Raw genomic sequence first — 21,417 nt, 5'->3', positions numbered from 1 at the left:
GGGTGATGTTAAAATCTGCTCCGGTTGGGGTCAAATATACTGATTTTGCCGGGTGATGTTAAAATCTGCTCCGGTTGGGGTCAAATATACATATTTTGCCGGGTGATGTTAAAATCTGCTCCGGTTGGGGTCAAATATTAACATTTTGCTGGGCAGATGTTAAAATCTGCTCCGGCTGGGGTCAAATATACTGATTTTGCCGGGTGATGTTAAAATCTGCTCCGGTTGGGGTTTAATGTAAAATGTTTTGCCGGGTGATGTTAAAATTTGCTCTGGCTGGGGTTAAATATTCATATTTTGCCTGTTGGGGTCAAAATGAATGTTTTGCCGGTTGATGTTAAAATCTGCTCCGGTTGGGGTTTAATGTAAAAAAATGTTTTGCCGGGTGATGTTAAAATCTGCTCCGGTTGGGGTCATGTATACATATTTTGCCAGTGATGTTAAAATCTGCTCCGGTTGGGGTCAAATATACTGATTTTGCCGGGTGATGTTAAAATCTGCTCCGGTTGGGGTCAAATATTAACATTTTGCTGGGCAGATGTTAAAATCTGCTCCGGTTGGGGTCAAATATAAAACAAAAAATTTTGCCGGGTGATGTTAAAATCTGCTCCGGTTGGGGTTTAATGTAAAAAAATGTTTTGCCGGGTGATGTTAAAATTTGCTCTGGCTGGGGTTAAATATTCATATTTTGCCTGTTGGGGTCAAAATGAATGTTTTGCCGGTTGATGTTAAAATCTGCTCCGGTTGGGGTTTAATGTAAAAAAATGTTTTGCCGGGTGATGTTAAAATCTGCTCCGGTTGGGGTCATATATACATATTTTGCCAGTGATGTTAAAATCTGCTCCGGTTGGGGTCAAATATTAACATTTTGCTGGGCAGATGTTAAAATCTGCTCCGGCTGGGGTCAAATATACTGATTTTGCCGGGTGATGTTAAAATCTGCTCCGGTTGGGGTCAAATATTAACATTTTGCCGGGTGATGTTAAAATCTGCTCCGGTTGGGGTCAAATATACATATTTTGCCGGGTGATGTTAAAATCTGCTCCGGTTGGGGTCAAATATTAACATTTTGCCGGGTGATGTTAAAATCTGCTCCGGTTGGGGTCAAATATTAACATTTTGCTGGGCAGATGTTAAAATCTGCTCCGGTTGGGGTCAAATATAAAAAAAAAATTTTGCCGGGTGATGTTAAAATCTGCTCCGGTTGGGGTCAAATATTAACATTTTGCTGGGCAGATGTTAAAATCTGCTCCGGTTGGGGTCAAATATTTACATTTTTTGCTGGGTGATGTTAAAATCTGCTCCCGTTGGGGTCAAATATTTACATTTTGCCGGGTGATGTTAAAATCTGCTCCGGTTGGGGTCAAATATTAAAAAAAAAATTTGCCGGGTGATGTTAAACTCTGCTCCGGTTGGGGTCAAATATACATATTTTGCCGGGTGATGTTAAAATCTGCTCCGGCTGGGGTCAAATATTTTTTCTGCCAGGTGATGTTAAAATCTGCTCCGGTTGGGGTCAAATATACTGATTTTTGCCGGATGATGTTAAAATCTGCTCCGGCTGGTGTCAAATATACATATTTTGCCAGGTGATGTTAAAATCTGCTCTGGCTGGGATCAAATATACATTTTGCCGGGTGATGTTAAAATCTGCTCCGGCTGGGGTCAAATATTTTTTCTGCGAGGTGATGTTAAAATCTGCTCCGGCTGGTGTCAAATATACATATTTTGCCAGGTGATGTTAAAATCTGCTCTGGCTGGGGTCCAATATACATATTTTGCCGGATGATGTTAAAATCTGCTCCGGTTGGGGTTAAATATACATATTTTGCCGGCTGGGGTCAAATATTTACTTTTTTGCCGGGTGATGTTAAAATCTGCTCTGGCTGGGGGCAAATATGCATATTTTGCCGGGTGATGTTAAAATCTGCTCCGGTTGGTATCAAATATACATATTTTGCCGGCTGGGGTCAAATATACATATTTTGCCGGGTGATGTTAAAATCTGCTCTGGCTGGGGTCCAATATACATATTTTGCCGGATGATGTTAAAATCTGCTCCGGTTGGGGTTAAATATACATATTTTGCCGGCTGGGGTCAAATATTTACTTTTTTGCCGGGTGATGTTAAAATCTTCTCTGGCTGAGGTCAAATATACATATTTTGCCGGATGATGTTAAAATATGCTCCGGCTGGTGTCAAATATACATATTTTGCCAGGTGATGTTAAAATCTGCTCTGGCTGGGATCAAATATTTTTTCTGCCAGGTGATGTTAAAATCTGCTCTGGTTGGGGTCAAATATATATTAAAAAAAAAAAAAAAAAATCATGCCGGGTGATAAAATCTACTCCCGTTGGGTCAAATATAAAAAAAAATATTTTGCCGGGTGATGTTAAAATCTGCTCCGGTTGGGGTTAAATATACATATTTTGCCGGCTGGTGTCATTTATACATATTTTGCCGGGTGATGTTAAAATCTTCTCTGGCTGGGGTCAAATATATATATTTTGCCAGGTGATGTTAAAATCTGCTCCGGTTGGGGTCAAATATTTACATTTTGCTGGGCAGATGTTAAAATCTGCTCCGGCTGGGGTCAAATATTTACATTTTGCCGGGTGATGTTAAAATCTGTTCCGGTTGGGGTCAAATATACTGATTTTGCCGGGTGATGTTAAAATGTGCTCCGGTTGGGGTCAAATTATTACCCATCATGTTGGCCTTGCCGACTCTGCTGATCTTGACCATGGAACCTCCATCCTTTGACTCTGAGGCCACCTGCTATCCAAAGTGAATCTCCTGCACAACCACAGACTTGACTTGACAGATGCACCCTTGCTAACCCTGTTCTTATTATTGTAGATTTTGCTGAAACGGTACTTGGACCTGCTGCTTTTGCAGGCACCACATCTTGTTTTGCATTGTTCTAATCTACAACCAGGTCATTTTTCCTTTCATCCAATCACTAACCAGGGTCCTTCTTGCTTTGTTCTGATGTACAATCAGGACATATTTCCATTTTTCAGATCACTAACCAAGGTCCTTTTTGCATTGTCTGATCACTAACCCAGGTACTTTTTCATTGATCCCATATATAATCGGGTTCTTGCATTGTTCCGATCACTAACCTGAGTTTTTTTTTTTTTGTATTGATCCTATGTATAACCAGGTTCTTGCATTGATCTGATAACCTTGGTCCTTTTTGCATTGTTCTGATTATTAACCCAGGTTTTTTTGCACTGATCAATCACTAACCCAGTCCTTTTTTAATTTTTTTGACTACTAACAGGTATTTTTTGCAATACAATCTATAACCAGATAATTTTTGCATTGTGTGACTAACCCAGGTTAAGGATCTGGGTTAGTCAGCATTAATTAATCACTAACCTTGGTCTATTTTGCACTGTTCTGATCACTAACCCAGGTCTGTTTTGCACTGATCAATCACTAACCCAGGTCCTTGTTGAGTTGTTCTGATCACTAACCCAGGTCTATATTCACTGATCTGATCACTAACCCAGGTCTTTTTTGCACTGATCTGATCATTAACCCAGGTCTTTTTTACATTGATCTGATCACTAACCCAGGTCTATTTTCACTGATCTGATCACTAACCCAGGTCTATTTTCACTGATCTGATCACTAACCCAGGTCTTTTTTACATTGATCTGATCACTAACCCAGGTCCTTGTTGAATTGATCTGATCACTAACCCAGGTCTTTTTTGAGGTTTCCCAATGTTCAACTTGGTTTGTTTTGCATTATTTAAATTTGAGTCATAACAGCGTAGCATCATCCACTCACATACAAAGGAGCATCTGGCCACCATTGGTTGTTGTTGGTAATCTTGTGAGGATGGCAGCGAAGAAGTGCAGTTCATGGAGTCTGGATCAGGTTCAAACTTTCCTCACGTTGCTCGCTGATGACCAGCATTCCGAGAGCGCTGGACGACTGTACTCGTAACGAGCGAGTATACCAGCAGCTCTCTGAGCAAATGCATGCTCACGGCTTCCACCGGACATCTACAGTGTCTGATTAAGTTGGAAAAATTCGAGGGACTACCGCTCAATTAAAGACCACAATGGCCGGAGTGGAGCGAACCGTAAGAATAGCACCGCTCTGAGTGAAAAAATTGTAGTTTAAAAAACTATTTGGCAAATAATTGTATTAATCTCTTTTCAAGTGACTTTAAAACCAGTGAGGGTACCATCGAGTCGACCCCAACACCACCGTCCAATGCCCCAACAGCACCACCATGTGTTTCCCCGTCACCTTCAGTGTCTGGCACACCCAGAGGCAGTCCCTGAAGTATGCTGTTGGATTACTTTCAATTAACATTTGTGGTTCTAGTGGTATTTCCAAGTCCCTAAAATAATTTTTGTTTTAAAAACTGTCTTCCAGTCGAGAGTAAACATCCTTGTGGTGACGCAGGAGCTGAATCGTGCATAGCAGGTGAGGCTCTAATAATAGGTTTTTTTTCAATGTTTCTTACATACACACTGCTGAATACCCCACCTCAGAGTAAAATATTTGTGTTCGAAAAACAATTTAGCAATATAATTTATTCTCTTTTCAAAGGTGACTCTTAAACAAGTGAGTGCCACCGAGTCGACACCATCACCACCTTCTGATGCCCCACCCCGTGCTCCGCCAGCCCCCCATGTGCTTCGCTATCACCTTCCATGTCTGGCACTCCCAGAGGTAGGTAAGAGTAATGTTAATCAATGTTCCAGAATAGGTGTTTTAATGAGAACTTTCTGTTTTCCAGTCAAGAGAGAATCATGGTGATGCAGGCAGTGGACAACAGTGGATTAAGCTTTTTGGCTTATCACTTGTTTTGTAAAAATCTCTAAATATGCATTTGCTGTGTTAATGTTAGAAATAAATTATTTATGCTTGAAACACATTAGTATCGTCTTTTCAAAGATTGATGTTCATGCATGTTTTTTTATTTTTAAATACACAGGGTCAAAAATAATGGTAGGAAAATGTTGTAGATGGAATAGTTTTCTAGAGAATTATATTTTCATTTTCTCTTAATGTTAACTTGTTTTATCCTCTGTCATAGATGTATGAAAATAAAACACTTAAATACAATAAAATATCACAATTAAAGATAAACGAATTTAAATAAAGACCAAGCAATGAAGCACTCAATAGGGCAGTTTAAACCGGTGTTTTATCAACTTACAGCTGTGAACTTTTAAGACAATGGAATTATTTGCAAATCAAGTTCAATAAATTCTACCAAACAAGTATGACGTAAACATAAGTATATAAATCGGTAATCAAACTTTTAGTGCACATTAAAACAATCCACACTAATCTCTGATTTTAACAATAATGTGAAATTTTTCATGTTTGAAAAATGATCTGCAAACATGTCAACTGCACTTAAACATTAAAATGTATGAAAATCTACATAAAGGAGGCAAACAATACCTTTAATACAATCTTCAAATCATTGCACAAAATGAACTGGTAAACAATGGATGAGGAAAACTCACTTGACATTTTGAATATAAAACCAAAAAAAATACAACATTTTAAGGATAAACTTAAAGAATGCAAGGAATAACTTGCAACAATAAAAAAGATGAGATTCTAAACGTAAAAAAAAGAGAACGCACAGATACTTGGCTCATGAGGCGAAACCTATATTGGAACTAGTAGAAAACAAAAAAGCTAAAGTTTAAATGTAATAAATTCATTCACCATGTTTTAAACAAATCACACAAACACCCCTGTACAAATAATTTTTCCCAACACAGCCCACCAAACACCCCTATTTACATGACTTAATTTAGTCCCTCTTGTTTCCTGAAACCTGAAAGTGCTGCTTCCAAAATGGTGGTGAGTTAGCTTTTAATGTACAAACACCAATGCTAGTAGGCCTTTCCCTGCACAGTGGAAGTTGTTTGACTGCTAACATGGTTATTGAAGGTGAACAAGCATAATGAAACAACAACAATGTTAAACAAATGACAAGTTAACAGATGTTAAACTGCCGGTGTAGTGTAAAAAATCCTACGCGTGAAAGTTTCTTACAGGCGCGTGTGCACTAATCACCTAAATATTTACGTGTACGTACACTTTTTTGCTACCTAAAATTTTCCTATTACGAAAACCCTAATTCTAACCCGAACCCTCAAAATTAAAGGAAAAATTCCTGCCCTATTTCAACATGACGCATGCGCAATTAGCCAGGTGCACATGCCCGTTGTCGACCGTAGGAAAGATATTTTACACTACACTGGTATTAGCTGACTACCTATTGAAGTGTTACCAGATGTATGACGTGCATTCATTAAGTTTGTATACATTGTAACTGCTGTTAAACAGCTTGTGTTACAGTCCAAGTTTCTATTTGATTAATAAACTGTTTTCCTTATACTAGTGCCCAGAACTAAGTGGATTTCTTATATGATGATGAGCTAATGTTATAGAGAACTCGAGAAGGTATGTGGTTTGGTCTTCCTGAACGAGCTAAGTTTGCTATGATCTGGCCAGCGTTCTCTCTCAGGTTCCTCTTTTAACCTGTATAGGACTTTTGATTATTAATAAACTGATTATTATTTACAACTCATTTGTCCTGAAGACTTTTTCTACACCACTTGTCATCATCCACACTACAAGATGCAACATTACAGTGAGTGTCACCGCTCATGCGGTGACACACACTAATTCATAATATTCCACTCAAATTGTAAAATATTTGGGAATCACTTAACAAAAAAATTGGGACAGGAAAAATTCTAATAAAATTGTTCAAAAAATAAATAAATGGCTGGCTACAAAAACATTTCAATATTTGATAAATTAATCTTGTAATCCCTTTATTTTTAATGATATTCTACCATATATCTGTTCCAGAAGGAAGTATTTAAAAAAATAAATAAATAAAATATCTATAATTTCATTTTAGAATAATAACTCATTAGAAAAAGTGATATAAAGTCTGGAAGAGAGCGGTATGAATGTAAGTGACTTTGAGACGATTAACGGTGAAAAAAATTAAGGTGGTTAAAACATTTTGTTAAATGTGAAAATGATCTATGGTTTACATTATACCAACTTATCTTTTTCAAAGGGTTGGACCAATTTTTTTTTTTAATATGTGATTTTGATTCCATAAAATTACCCTTTAAATTATAAAATGCAGGTGTTATTATATTGCAAAACGCTTTATGTGGACTGAAGTCGTGCTTATAAAGCTACAATCTGGAATAACAGCTGTATTTTATACAAAAGGTGAACTTTATTCTTTAAAAATAAAATTGAAAAGGGAGTCTGGGCTAAGATACATTTAATGGATGACAATGGTAATATTTTGAATCGTTTTGAAACGGAACATATATTTTTTTTTTTCCCTGTACTGTGGTGAAGGTTTTGAGAGAAAGTTAATGATTGGCTGCTCACAATGTGATTATAATTTTGTTAAATGTGGTTTCATTTTGAAGAACAAATGTGGAATTTCTGTGACAATTTGATATTTGGCAAACATTTTATACATTAATTTAGATTTCCTTAAATATCCCAAAATGGTAAAGCTTTTAAAATTGATCTTTAAAATGTATTGGAATCATTGAGAAAACATTACAAAACAGAAGAGCCGTTAGACTGTCTAATGTTGAACAACCCCTGTATTTTATGTTGTTTTTGCTGCTTGGATATGTGGATTGGATTTTCATTATTGATACCTGATTATTTTTTATTTTTTAAAGATCTACACTGGTGTGATGTTTGTATATGAATGTTAAAATCATTGTTTCTCAATAAAGCATTAAAAAAAAGATGGCTGCGTCAGGGCGACATATGTACATTCTTGTGTAAATTTCCATTGGTTTTTGAATGTCAATGTTGTGTATTGTTTTGATCTGTTAATGTGATTATTATTTAATTCTACAAAAAACAAATATCAATCAACCTAACCAGTCTTTTATATTTAATATTATTAATAGTCACAATAATTAAAAAATTGTGTAAAACACTTTACATTTAATCAACTCAGTGCTACTTTATTTACATCAAAAACTAACTTTAATTTTCTGTTAGTATATTAATATTAAGTATGTAAGTATTTTATTAACGTGTTATTTAGTAGCTGTTAATACATGGACGAATCCATCTTGATAATCATGTTCTCAATAAAAAAAACTCGTCACTGTTTTTTTTTCTTTTTTCAATTAACAAACACCACAAAACAGTTACATGTTACATATATATTATAACTTTTTTCTAAAGTGTCTTACAGTCTTAACATTTAAAATATTACGGCAGAATCATTAGTTTTTTGTTTTTGCAAGTAAAGGAAGTGACGTGGTACCCAAGTTAAAAAAATCTGGGCTCGGATTCATAGAATGGTGGGGAAAAGGAGTATTACTGCTCTACCTGTGTTAACGAATAGCAGCGCAGAAGCTGTCTGTAGCAAAGAAAAAGCTGATGTGTGTGTAGAAGTATTTCAAGAAGTGCATAACTCGACAGTTTTGGGGGATGAAAGTCTTAGAATAAGAAATAAAGTTCTGCGAGATAATAATTGGAAATTAACATGCAGTGAAGACACGAACAGCTCGTTTAATCTGTATTTTTCTTTTAAGGAGCTTAAAGATGCAGTAGAAGCTGGGGCCAATACTTCACCAGGACAAGATGAGAAGTTATAAGATTTTGCAGCATCTGGATGAGCCAGTGCTGGAAGAGATCCATGCCTTGTTTAACTACATTTGGGAAGCTGGATCGATGCCAAGGGTGTGGAAACATGCTGTAGTAATTCCAATCTTGAAGCCGGGAAAGGATCCCTCTTCTCCGTCGTCGTATAGACCTATTGCATTGACTTCAGTGCTGTGTAAGGTGATGGAGAGGATGGTCACTAATAGACTTGTGTATTTTTTTTTTTAGAAAGAACTGGTTATTTTGTGAATTATCAAAACGGATTTAGGTTTAAAAGAAATACCATGGACTCGGTTGCAGTATTGGATCAGGATATCTGAAGGGCAGTGGTTAATAAGGAGGCCGTGGTGGCAGTTTTCCTCGATATAGAAAAGGCTTATGACAGTATGCGGCGGGAGGGTTTGCTGTTTAAAATTTTTGATGCTGGCATTAGGGGAAGAATGTTTGTATGGATTAAAGAGTTCCTTAATGGCAGAACAATACAGGTAAGAGTAGAAAATCAACTTTCAAAAATCGCTAGTATTTTGAATGGTACGCCTCAAGGATCTGTAATTAGCCCTGTTTTATTTAATGTAATGATAAATGGGAATTTTCAGGGTGTTAATCCAGGTTTTGGAAAATCCCTGTTTGCAGATGATGGTGCTATTTGGCATAGGGGTAAAAATTTAGAACACTTAATCAAGCAAACCCAGGTAGCCCTGGATCAAGTAGTACACTAAGCAAAAATGTGGGGTTTTAGGATTTCAGCATCTAAAAGTAAGTACATGATCTTTGTCCTGAAAAAGAAGATTCCACAAATGACTTTGTATTTATATGGAAACCAGTTAGAAAAGGTAAGTGTTTAAATTTCTCGGAATGTGGATGGATGAGAGGCCAACATGGAATACGCATATTGAAGACTGTTGGTAAGTGTGAAAAAGTTGTTAATGTACTTCGTAATTTGGCTGGCAGTGACTGGGGAGCAGATAGGTCAACTCTGATTATGATTCATAGAGCAATGATAAGATCTGCATTAGATTATGGTTGTTTTGTATTTGGGGCTGCGGTAAAAACTGTTACAAAAGCTGGACAGAGTTCAAGCAAAAGCCTTAAGTGTGCAGTGGAGCTTTTAGAACCAGCGGTCTTGGAGTCTACATTATGAATAAGGAAATTGGGAAAAGTATGCGTGTATCTGATTATGTATCTGTGTTCACGACTGAGTTGTTAGCCATTAGGTGGGCTTTAGATTGGATTGAACGAAATAAACCTGAGATGTTGTATATATATTCGGATTCCATGGCTGCCTTACAGGCAATTTCTGACCATCCCTCCGGGTCTAGGATAGATACTGTGGTAGAGATTTTGTGTTGCCTTCACCGGATAGAGTTGATGGGGTCTAGTATTGTTTTTTCCTGGATACCATCTCATTCAGGTATTGTGGGGAATGAAGCTGCTGATAGGCTAGCAAAGAAGGCTCTTCTCGAGACAAAAATTGAATATGTGGTCCGATTGGGGAAGGCTGAGTGTGTCAGTGTTTTCAAAGCTACTGTGTATCAGCAATGGCAAAGGGAGTGGGAGAATGAGTCTAGAGGGAGGCATTATTTTAAGTGTCAACCTTGTGTGCAGGGCACTAGACTCCTGTGGGCAACTTGCCGATCAAATCAAGTTAAGATAACCAGATTAAGACTGGGGCATTGTGGACTAGCTGCATATTTAAATCGAATAGGCAAACATCCGGATGGATTGTCAGTGTGGTCAACTTGAGACTATTTCCCATGTTCTATTGGCCTGTGGATGTTATTCTGTTGAAAAAGGAACATTATTTAAAGAACTTTCAACTCTTGGGCTGACAGTGTTTTAAATAAAGTCAATATTTGCACCAAGAACAGAGTCAATTTTAATAGATAAGGCAGTCGTGAGGTATCTCCAATCTACCAACCTCTATTTGAGAATCTAAAATGGAGTGACTCTAAGTGAACAGAAGAGGGCAGCATTACGCTTCTTTTAGTGTACAGCCTGCCGGAAACCATTAGAAGAAGAAGAAGAAGAAGAGGAAGTGACGTGATCTCCGCGCATGCGTTTACTGATCGTGTTTGTGCGTCTTTTTTTTCTTCATTTTCCTGTGTGATCTGGACACGAAGGACAACCTCAGCTTTGAGCTCCGAAGCTGACCAGAGTTCACATTCTGTCAGGATTGAAGGTAAAAACAACTACTTTTATGGTTTCACTGAAAGCCTCTGATGGTTTTAAAGCGCGTGGAGGTTTCAGGGCATTTATCTCTAATGCTAACGTTAGCATCCTCACTGTGTTCATCGTGTTGTTGTTTAGACTCCGTGAGGATTAAAAGACGGGCCGGAACAGCCGCACACGTTGTTAGCCTTTAGCCCGCTAGCCGGTGTTATCATAGACATTCTATACATAGACTCCTCATCGACTGACGCTGCCTATTTGAGCTGACGATCAGCGCGGCCGCCATCTTGGACAGGTCTCAAATGCATTTATTTCTACTCGAGATGTATTTTCCAAACATATTTTCGCGTGACGTCAGCACTTGACTTAGCAACGCGCGCCGCCATTTTAAGAGTGGTAATCATTTGCCTAACAACCGCTATTAACCGCTGATTTTTGCAGTCTGGCTGATTTTTTTTTATCGCATAATGCCCAAATCCTGCGTAGTATTTAGCTATCATAACCACGCCTGGCTGACGGAAAAGATAACTTTTTACAGAAAAAGGCCAGAAACGGAAATGATGGAGCCAAGCACTGAAGCAAACAAACGTAGATGGAACTACATGGAGCCTAAAATCAAAGTGTTAATATGTTTGCAGTAGACATTTTGTTAATGGTAGGTTGTGTATTTTTTTTTTATCACATTGATTATGAATTAGCCTACATTTAAATTGTAATTTATTCAGTAATGGCTGAAATATTTATAACTAGTATGTTAAACTTTAAGACAATACTTAAGAAATTAACAGTAAATATGCAATGCGTTGATTTGTATATGATCTGTAAGTATATATATATAAAAAAGAATGTGCTTCATAAACTCATTTGTTTTAATTTAGGCTGTATTATCTTTATATTAGCAGCACTAGCATAGCCACATCACGTTACAAGCCAATTCTCATGATGACACAGGCCTATATGGACAAATAAACCTACCTTAAAGAAAATATATGCATCCAAGCTTTCGTAAGTCCTCATCTTCTCCATTGTGTAGACGCCAGGGCTGTTAATGAGCTACTCATAACTATCAGACCATTGGAGATCTGGCCATGTTGTTGGGTTGTTTTTCCATGAACCTTGAGGTGTTTGGTATGGACATGATTCCAAACCAACCCTTCATATCGGTGCTTGGCCTTTGGCTCTAATCTGCTGAAACATTTGTACAATGTTGAGTAAAACCTTCGTGTTGTCTGTGCTAAATAGTGTAAACAGTGGTTGTCAGGCAAATGTAAACCACTCTTAAAATGGCAGAGGGTGTTGCTAAGGCAAATGTCTCGGATGATGTCGCCGCGAGAAGGTGTATTATAATAATCATAACTCCCCAAATTTTTAACCGATTTTCGCATGGTTTAGTCTGTTACAAACGGCAGAGATTTATTTATTAAACAGGATGTTGTCAATGAGAAAATACGTGCTTTCATGGTAAAATACTTTGTATTATGCTCTAACAAAGACATGTGGCTATGGCATATTGGTAAATGTATAAATTAATTTAATTTGATATTTCATTAAAGAAACCAGTTTGATTGTTAATTTGAATTTATTACACACACACACACACACACACACACACAATGTATTATATATATTAAAAAAATACTTCTAGAATGATAAAAAAATTGAAGATAAATGTTCAACTCTATTAATCATGTTTTAGTTTTTTAAAACTTTTATCCCAACGTGCAAAATATAAAAAATAATAAAATATTTAAAAAAAATTTTTGTTTAATTTGCATTCAATTCACTTTGATAAAAATTACTTCATATTGTTAATGGCACATTTTTTTTAAAAAACAAAATGTGAAAAATTACAATAGATTTCACTGTTTGTCATTTGGTTCCTATTAAAAATCCTTATTTTGTGTGATCTAATTCCTAAACATGCAGAAAGAACTGACAGTAAAAGAAATGGTTAGTAAAGTGTGATTTTAACTTTTGTTTTCCATATGAATCATAGATATCACTGTTAGCATGTAAAGTAAAAATACGCCTACTCTTTGTAGATGACATGGGAAGTTGAAGACAGATGGGGTCGCACTATCTCTAAGCCTGACAATCTGACCTGTCCTGTCAAAATTATTGATGACTGACTTAAAGGGGACATATCATGCTAAATCCACTTTTTAAGCCCTTAAATGCATTATGTTGTATATTTAGTGTTTAGAAGTACAGAAAAATCAAATTAGTCTCTTCAGGTGCTCCGTCGATATCTTTATATTCTGTTTTGCTCATATTTTTTCAATCTGTTTCGATTTTTCTATTCTCTATTACGTTTTTTTGAACTACTACATCACAGTATTTGCAGCGGAACTGCCAAATTAGTACATCAACTCCAGGTCCAACACTTCGAGCAATCCGCCATTTTTATTTCTCGCTTTTATTTTGTAGTCCAAGCTCAAGGATGCTGAAGTTACGAGAGGAGAAATCAAAATGTTAAGGTTGTTGGATGTAGTAACCCACACGCTTCATTTCACCGTCTCCCAGCATCAGAACCTTTTCAAAGTGCCTGGTTGTTTTATTTTTTATGGAAATGTACCCACATTTCTACAGGTGTCACTGATGCATACAGGACTCCCCTCGCTTCTGCGTTAATCAAACTATTTTTAAAGCACTTTTCATATAATATAATTTAAAGGGCTTTACATCATTAGAACCTTACATTAGTGCTGCACCATTATTTACATTTTAATCTAGATCACGATTTTGGTTGCCACAAATAAGTAAATCTAATAGTCTGCAATATTTACATTTAAAATATGTGCTCTGCACTCTGTGATGTATTTATTTCTTTAGCCTTTGATACATTTTCATGTCTTGGGTTAATGTTTCAAAATATTTTCTTTTATATAATTTTGATTTAAAACTTAATTTTTAGCTGTAAACTGTACATATCATTTAAAATTATAATAAGAACAATGGCACATGATACCTGGCTGGTACAGAGGATCTTACAGGAAGGACAGCGTCACAAAGGGCCATCTGCACCAGGAACTGATTATAGACTGGGGCCACAGAGGTGGAGATTGTGCTTGTGCCCCCTTTAGAAGGTGAGATATTAATGTGATAAATTCCAATCAGTCTGCATATTTGAACCTTGATGTAACTGTATCCACATCTTCTGTGAGGGACAGGGATTGTTAGCAGGAGCTCAGTTTAGAAACTGTATGTAGGCCTGAGCATGTCATCTTTGTGTCTCCTGGAGAAAATTCCCATTTAGTTCCAGTGATGCTGAGGAAGTCCTTCCTCTGGACTTTAGAAACATTGGATGTTAGCAGATGCTCACAGACTGTTATGGAATGTGTAAATAGTGCAGACATCTGTCACACTGAGCAGAGCGAACTTTAACACAACACACACTCACTGTTAAATCATGCATTTTATACATTACAGTTTCACTAGTGTAATTTATTCTATCTGACAATAACTTATTGCTTTGTTATCTAAAAGCCTGTGGTCCCTGAACGCACCTGACTTCAGTCGAGCAGCCTGACTGGGTATGCCACAAACTTGTGATTAATACTCTGCTGCTATATACGCTAATTGCCTTATAGTGAGCTATGGCTTACAAATGCAAACCCTTAAAGCTGGGGTACTTGATTTATTTTCTTTAAATAAAAAAAACATTGTTAGCATCATAGTATATCGTAAAAGTAATCATTTCTGAAAAAAATGGTATGTCTGCGTGCTGTTTGTGCCTTATAAAGTATTTTAGTTAATAAAACCCCAGAAGACAAGTCTTGGTGGTCACCCCATCCAGCTCCAATCACAGGATATAGAGAATGAGGGGTGAGCAGAGCCCTCCTCATTGGCTGCCGTGATATATAGTGAAGTACGTGCATGGTGCAAACTTGTTTTCAGTTGAGGACTGACTTTAAATGTGCAAGTGGCTGTTTTCCTTCTAGACAGGTAATCTAATGTTCCATTTTCCTATATTGTGGGTGCATCCTTTTGCTTGGTGACGTGTTTTTACCGACGTATCATGGTTCAAGAATCAGGTAGTGCAGCTTTAAAAGTGTGTGTGAGTGTTTGTTCGTTGTGATCTCTGTGTGGAGTCTTTAATGTCACCACAATAACAGAAAGGAAAGAGTGAGGTAGGCGTTTCCCTCTAACCTGCTGCAGTTTCCACTTATCCACACTGACTAATTCTGTTTGTTGTGACAAACAGGAAAAACTGGGCCTCGTCCTGGACTGTGTTGAAATATTTTTTATTGCTTTTTGCAGGAGGTCACAAGGGAAGCACTAGCTGGATATGTATCCCATAATATCTCTAACACTATAAACTATGACCACAAGTATTTGCTCGCCTCCCTCACACGCATGAACTCGAGTGAAATCCCACTCTAAAACCATTTTTCATTAAGGGTGCAACAATTCGTTGACATTGTCGACAAAAATCCATAACAGAATTAGTCACCGACAAATGTAATTGTCGACAATTATTGGTTACGTCACCATCTTTTTCATGCTGTGGACGGAGCTGAACATTGTTTCTCATGACGAGTGGTTCATCTTATAGCTGTGTGCACATTAAGGATGTGATTCATGGGAGATATACTGTATCGTCAAATACATCCGACCGGTAAGAACATGTAATCCCACAATAGAAATCATAAATTCCTATGGACGAAATTAACGAGGGCCACGGGCTATTTGGCCCTCAATTTAGCCAAGAATGTCCCTAATACCTTGTTCCACCTCTGTCAACAATTTATTATTCTCTGTAGCGACGTTACCGGGGGCTCCGCACTGTAGACGCTGCTCGTCTCAGTCTACCTGAAGCTGCTGTACAGCGATACATCGACTGCTACTTGGTTAAGACTAGACACCCACCCAACAAAGTGAACCAGTCCAAGTTCCTCTGTCAGTGCCACCCAAATTATTCTTACATAAAAGTGATTGCATTTGTGAGAGCCTAAACACGTTCAAAAACTCATGAAAATTTGAACGCATATTAGAACTAATGAAAAAAGTGATATTTTGGGGGAATTGGACATGTGAATGGCAAAATCATTCAATGACTACCCCTTGAAAATTGTATTTGCTTCCAGCTAAAACTTATGACATGACTGTAGAATGCTGTTACCATGACTACCTACGCACACCGATGTGCGTAGGACCTATTGTAATGCACTTAGTTTATTTACCAGTATTGTTAATGACAGAAATCCACATTCCTGTCTGCAACACAGATACTGATATGAACTGTTCAGCAGGTATTAGGCTAATATAGTAGTGAGCAGCAGAAATAAATGGTAGCACAATCAAAAAACATGCACTCTTTTTCTTGAGGCAGTGAGCTGGATCAAGTGTGTATCCAATGCTGATATTATGGAGCAAACATCTGGATAACTCTGACTTGGTGTCATTTGGCTCAGAGACCCAACATAATTGTTTCTGCAGGGGTTTTCTCTTGTTGCTATAGCAACCATTAGCTTTACACTCTGCCATTGTTCAAAAACTGTAGACCAATGGAACACTGTTGCCTAGCAACAGCTAACAGTAATCAACTAAAGTGCTTCATATCCTGACCAAAATGGTGACTCTTCATAGACTCGCCATCATTATCTATGGAGTCAAGTAACACCAAGTCACAATTAGCCAGATGTTGGCTCCATAATATCAGCACTGGATACACACTTAAAATGTTTCCATTCAGACAAAATTCGGTGGTAAACGAGGACCGCTTCAACCTGAGCTGCCATGAGTGGGATCTGTGGGCTAAGCTAATGGGCACGAAGCCAAAGTTAAATCTGAAACCAGACTTGGTACGGACACAATTCCTTCACAGAAAGTCTCAGTAGTGCCGTAAACAATTGTTTACAAGCTGCATTATTTTTCTGCTTACAGGGGATACTAGAGGCGGCTGTCACGGCACGACCTGCACCCCCACCATATTGCTCCCTGTTATTTCCTTGTGGCTAAATTACAAGCCGTTACCTGTTTGTTAGGGCGTCTTCAGGTGCTGATCCTCGGCGCATCCTCCCGTTCATGAATAAATATCTTTTCACACAACCATTCATCACAGTTGCTACCCATATTTGTGCACTTCCAACACCTAACTACTCAGCCTTATCTCATTTCTGCTGCTAACAGCTCTGTCCGTTAGGCTAATTCTGCATGCTGAGTTGGCGCAGGGCTGCATGGAATAATTATAATAATAATGTATTGGATTTTATATAGCGCTTTATCATAGACACTCAAAGCGCTTTACAGAATTAGGGCAATCATTCTGATGACATCATTGCAGACTATGATTAAACAACACAAATGAACGGTCTCTTGAAACATTTCCCTTTGCTTCATGATGACAGTGTTTCATTCAGATTATCACTTTCTGCATTTAACAGTGGATTCCGTTTTTATTGGTCAATTCTGTCATTTCGTCCGCGATTCCATTAACGCAGAAATTATAGGACCCTAAATAACCAATCATGAGCTCATTAGAAGTTGTTCATTAATCCTGAATGAAGTCAAACTGTTTCCACTGAAGACTATCATTAACAAATCCATAGGAATTTAAATTCTTCAGCCACAAAAATCAAAGCATTTTCTTCCACATCATGTGATCTCTAATCCTTTGTCAATTTCAAAGTGATAACACTGCCATGGCTGGATGAAATAATATTTCTAGATCCTTCACGTTCATTCTGTCTCTTACATGCTGATGTTACAGGTGAATGGAGGCGTCTGAAGGAGGATTGTAGAACCACTGAGCCGTGACCGCAAACATGGACTCCTCAGAAAAGGTGAGAAATGAGTGGATTGAAGTCTTTCAGCAAACGTGGAACAAAACCTGTGAATGTGGAACCAGTGATGGACACCTTTAAAGCTGAACAGCAGCTGGACTTGCGGTGGAACATGTGACCTCCAACTGCTCAATGACACAGACAGGAAGTACATAGATCAGCCATAACATGATCTTTAATATTGCAGTGTGTGAATAAGAAGATCCTGTTGTTAGACTTTATTGTTTCCATTTCAGGCTCTAGAACCAGTTCAGATCAACTTGTTCTCACTGTGTGACATCACTGATCTGACTCTTATTGTGAAAATACTTTATTCTGAGCTCATACTGCAGTTTATTTGGGCAGCAAAGGAACAGCTACAGTTACAAGCAGCAACTAGCAACACAATCAGAAGGTCATCATTTAGATAGGTTACCAATTAAAGCACAACTTGTCTGTTTGTTCCTTTTCAACAAACAAATCTGAGTTTCACATCTTTTCTCCACATCATTTATTAAGATGTAAATATGCTTTGAATTCCTTCATTTGATCAGAGACTAGTGCTAATGTTCATCCTGCCACTGAGCTGTGGAGGCAGTGATGCTTTGGTCAATGTTCTGCTGGTAAACTTTGGTTCCTGACGTCCATGTGGATGTTCTATTGAAGTTGAGTTCCTACTGAAGCCTAATGCTATGTCTGACCCATCTTTAACAGCCACTGTTCTTTCTAGGGAACACATTCAAAAACAAATGTTTGTTTGGTTCCTTCTCTGTGTTTAATCTCTATCTGTTCTACAGGACTCTGGAAGCCAGAACAAAGTGACACCTCAACGCTCTCAGGACAACAAAGCTCAGCCAAGACAAAAAAACAAATCTAAAAGAAAAACTAAAGCCAAGGAGAAAAGAGTTAAACAGCGCCAAGCTGGAGTTAAAGCACATACATGTGACCAGTGTGGAAAGACCTTTCCCAAGAAATCAAAGCTTGATATACATCAACTAATCCATTCTGGTGAAAAACCATTCAGCTGTGATGAGTGTGGAAAGGCTTTTAACCAGATTGCTAACTTAACAACACACAAAGTTGTTCATACTGGAGAGAAAAGGTTTAAATGTGACGAGTGTGGAAAAGCTTTTGCTCAGAAGCAGAGGCTGATACTCCATCAGCTTGTTCACAGTGGAGAGGAACCACACGTGTGTGATGAATGTGGAGAGGCCTTTAGTCTGAAAAGTGACTTATTACAGCATCAACTTATCCATATAGAACCTAAACCGTACAGATGTGGGGATTGTGGAAAGACTTTTAGGCAATCTGAAGACCTCAGTAAACATGTATTCATTCATCGTGGAATCAAAGCTCACAGATGTGAACAGTGTGGAAAGGCTTTTACACTAAGATCAGATTTAACGACACACATGAAAACCCACTCCAGAGCAGAATTGTATCGCTGTGACCACTGTGGGAAAAAATATAAACAGAAACTAAAGCTCACCATCCATCTGAGATCTCACACTGGACATGAAGTGTATCGCTGTGACCAGTGTGACAAAGATTTTACAACATATGGAGATTTTAAACGTCACCAAATCCACCACTCATCAGAAAAGTCTCGTAAATGTGGCACAAGTGGAAAATCTTTCAAGAGCAAATTAAGCTTTCGTCTCCACCAACGAGTTCATGAGAAGAATGTTTTCAGACGTGACCAGTGTGGGAAGACCTTCAGCACTTCATCTGTTCTCCACTCACATCTCTGTGTGGATGGAGACATGGAGCAGCAATCATCTTCACATCCCAGCGACACACGGATGGTGATGACACCTTCTGGTTCCAGTGTTAAACTGAAGAACCCAGTGATCAGGCTGCGCAGGATTCCAACATAAACCTGCTGTCAGCTGGAAAATAGACACAAACAGTTCAGAAAGTTGTTGATCTTTGAAGGTGTGGTCTGAAAGAAAAGATCAATACAATGAGCAGTTGGAAAAAGAGCAGGAAGAAGTTTCCCTTTGTTCAGTTTATGATGTATATTCACATTATTATACACTAATGACAGATTCTATATCAGGGCTGTCAAACTCATTTTAGTTGAGGTTTCAAATACGAGCCAGTTTGGGGTCCAAAGGCCTGCAGGTTATACGTATAAGTATGTAAGGCACCAACTATTCAATAAGTGACAGATTCAGTCTCTGTTGGATCTTAGTGAGCAACTTTGCTTAAATGTTGGAAAAGTGTTGTGGAATAATTTAGGGGAATTAACATGATTTTTTTTTTAAAATGACTTCTTGCAACAATTTGAATTTTGAATGACTCCCATCATGTGCTATCAGCATGGGAAAACTATGAACTCTGCAAATATGTTGGAATTGACTTAAAATTATTTAGCGGGGCTGAGATAGCTACAACTGATTTAGTTTATAATTTCCACAATAATTTGTTTTCTGTCATTTTTACTTTCTCCTGCGCTCTGAATTAGATGCTCCAGCACTCTATATGAAAGACAGTCTAAGATGTTGTTCATGTGTTTCTATACTGTACATCATTAGTCACCTCCTCTAATAGGTGTAATAATCAGAGCCAAATTTTCAATATACATGCTATTAATGCAGCCCTTCTTCATTCATGTACCTTTGTTTCTTTTTGCTGTTTGTAAAGGGATTTATATTTGTAATGAGTTGTGAGTATCTAAGATGTTACATAACTGTATTTTCTTGATTTTAGATTAGATTTGTGTAAGGTAAAGTATGTTTTTCAGTTGAAGTGAATGTGATCATATGGTTCCTGATGGGGAAACCCTGCCTAATGGGGTAAGGGGAGCCCAAAGTGTGCAAGCACTCCCATTTTATCAGCCATATCAACTCTTTGATTACAGCTCATTAATATTTGTAAATCTGAAATGTTCTTTAATCTGTTCTTTAGCCTGTCAAGCCTTTTCTTTAGAAGGTAGAATTTCCTCATGGTAAATCCTAAAGTTCTTTATAAATCTTCCTTCTGACATGAAGTTTAAATCAAGGTAAATTTAATATCAAATGTCCAGTGTTACTTTGAATAAAGTCGTGTTATAGTCTGTGCTTCATTTCTTTGAACAGAGAAACATGTCAGAGGATTATGTGCTATTCAATCAAAAGCTCTCTCTATCAAACAGATGGTTCCCTTGAGAAGAACATCCACTTAATGCTAAGTGAAGCTGAGTTTAAAAATGGACTTTTAGAGTGACTGCTGCTTTCACATCCAGTCACAATGATCCAGCCAAAATTAAAAGTAAGGCTAAAGCAAGGCATTTTTTTTTGAAAATTTCACAAAAAAAAAAATTGAGTTAGGACCATCATTAGACCCGAAAAACTACTGCAAATATAATGCACATACTTAAACAGGGCTTAGAAAGCAGTAAGGCACGAAAAAAGACAAAAAACTAAAATCACCCAAAATAAAAAGTAAGGCTATAACAAGGCATTTTTTTTTTTTTTTTAAAATAAAAAAAAAAAAATTGAGATAGGACCATCATTAGACCCGAAAAACTACTGCAAATATAATGCACATACTTAAACAGGGCTTAGAAAGCAGTAAGGCACGAAAAAAGACAAAAAACTAAAATCACCCAAAATAAAAAGTAAGGCTATAACGAGGCATTTTTAAATAAAAAAAAAAAAAAAAAAAAAAATTGAGTTAGGACCATCATTAGACCCTAAAAACTACTGCAAATATAATGCACATACTTAAACAGGGCTTTGAAAGCAGTAAGGCACGAAAAAAGACAAAAAACTAAAATCACCCAAAATAAAAAGTAAGCCTAAAACAAGACTTTTTTTTTTTTTTTGAAAATTCA

At 37.4% G+C, this 21,417-nt stretch overlaps 1 protein-coding gene and 2 long non-coding RNA genes across 3 annotated transcripts; all 3 read left to right on the top strand.

Moving 5' to 3' along the window:
- The first annotated feature begins 1,534 nt into the window (after positions 1 to 1,534).
- On the top strand, positions 1,535 to 2,702 carry LOC114480594 (uncharacterized). The gene is made up of 2 exons (XR_003676131.1): positions 1,535 to 1,637; positions 2,518 to 2,702. It is a non-coding gene; the product is annotated as an uncharacterized LOC114480594 (long non-coding RNA).
- Positions 2,703 to 3,865: 1,163 nt separating this feature from the next.
- Positions 3,866 to 4,671, top strand: LOC114480593 (uncharacterized). The gene is made up of 4 exons (XR_003676130.1): positions 3,866 to 4,102; positions 4,184 to 4,308; positions 4,402 to 4,452; positions 4,579 to 4,671. It is a non-coding gene; the product is annotated as an uncharacterized LOC114480593 (long non-coding RNA).
- Positions 4,672 to 10,695: 6,024 nt separating this feature from the next.
- LOC114480583 (zinc finger protein 525-like) lies at positions 10,696 to 20,636 on the top strand. Its single transcript, XM_028474852.1, has 3 exons — positions 10,696 to 10,846; positions 17,549 to 17,621; positions 18,398 to 20,636. The coding sequence occupies exons 2-3, from the start codon at positions 17,604 to 17,606 to the stop codon at positions 19,475 to 19,477; spliced, it is 1,098 nt and encodes a 365-aa protein (XP_028330653.1). The 5' UTR covers positions 10,696 to 10,846; positions 17,549 to 17,603; the 3' UTR covers positions 19,478 to 20,636.
- Positions 20,637 to 21,417: the final 781 nt, after the last annotated feature.

Source organism: Gouania willdenowi, chromosome 18, assembly GCF_900634775.1.
Source record: "Gouania willdenowi chromosome 18, fGouWil2.1, whole genome shotgun sequence".
NCBI classification, from domain to species: domain Eukaryota; kingdom Metazoa; phylum Chordata; class Actinopteri; order Blenniiformes; family Gobiesocidae; genus Gouania; species Gouania willdenowi.
Note: the sequence above shows the minus strand (reverse complement) of the source record. Positions and strands in the feature narration are given on the sequence as shown.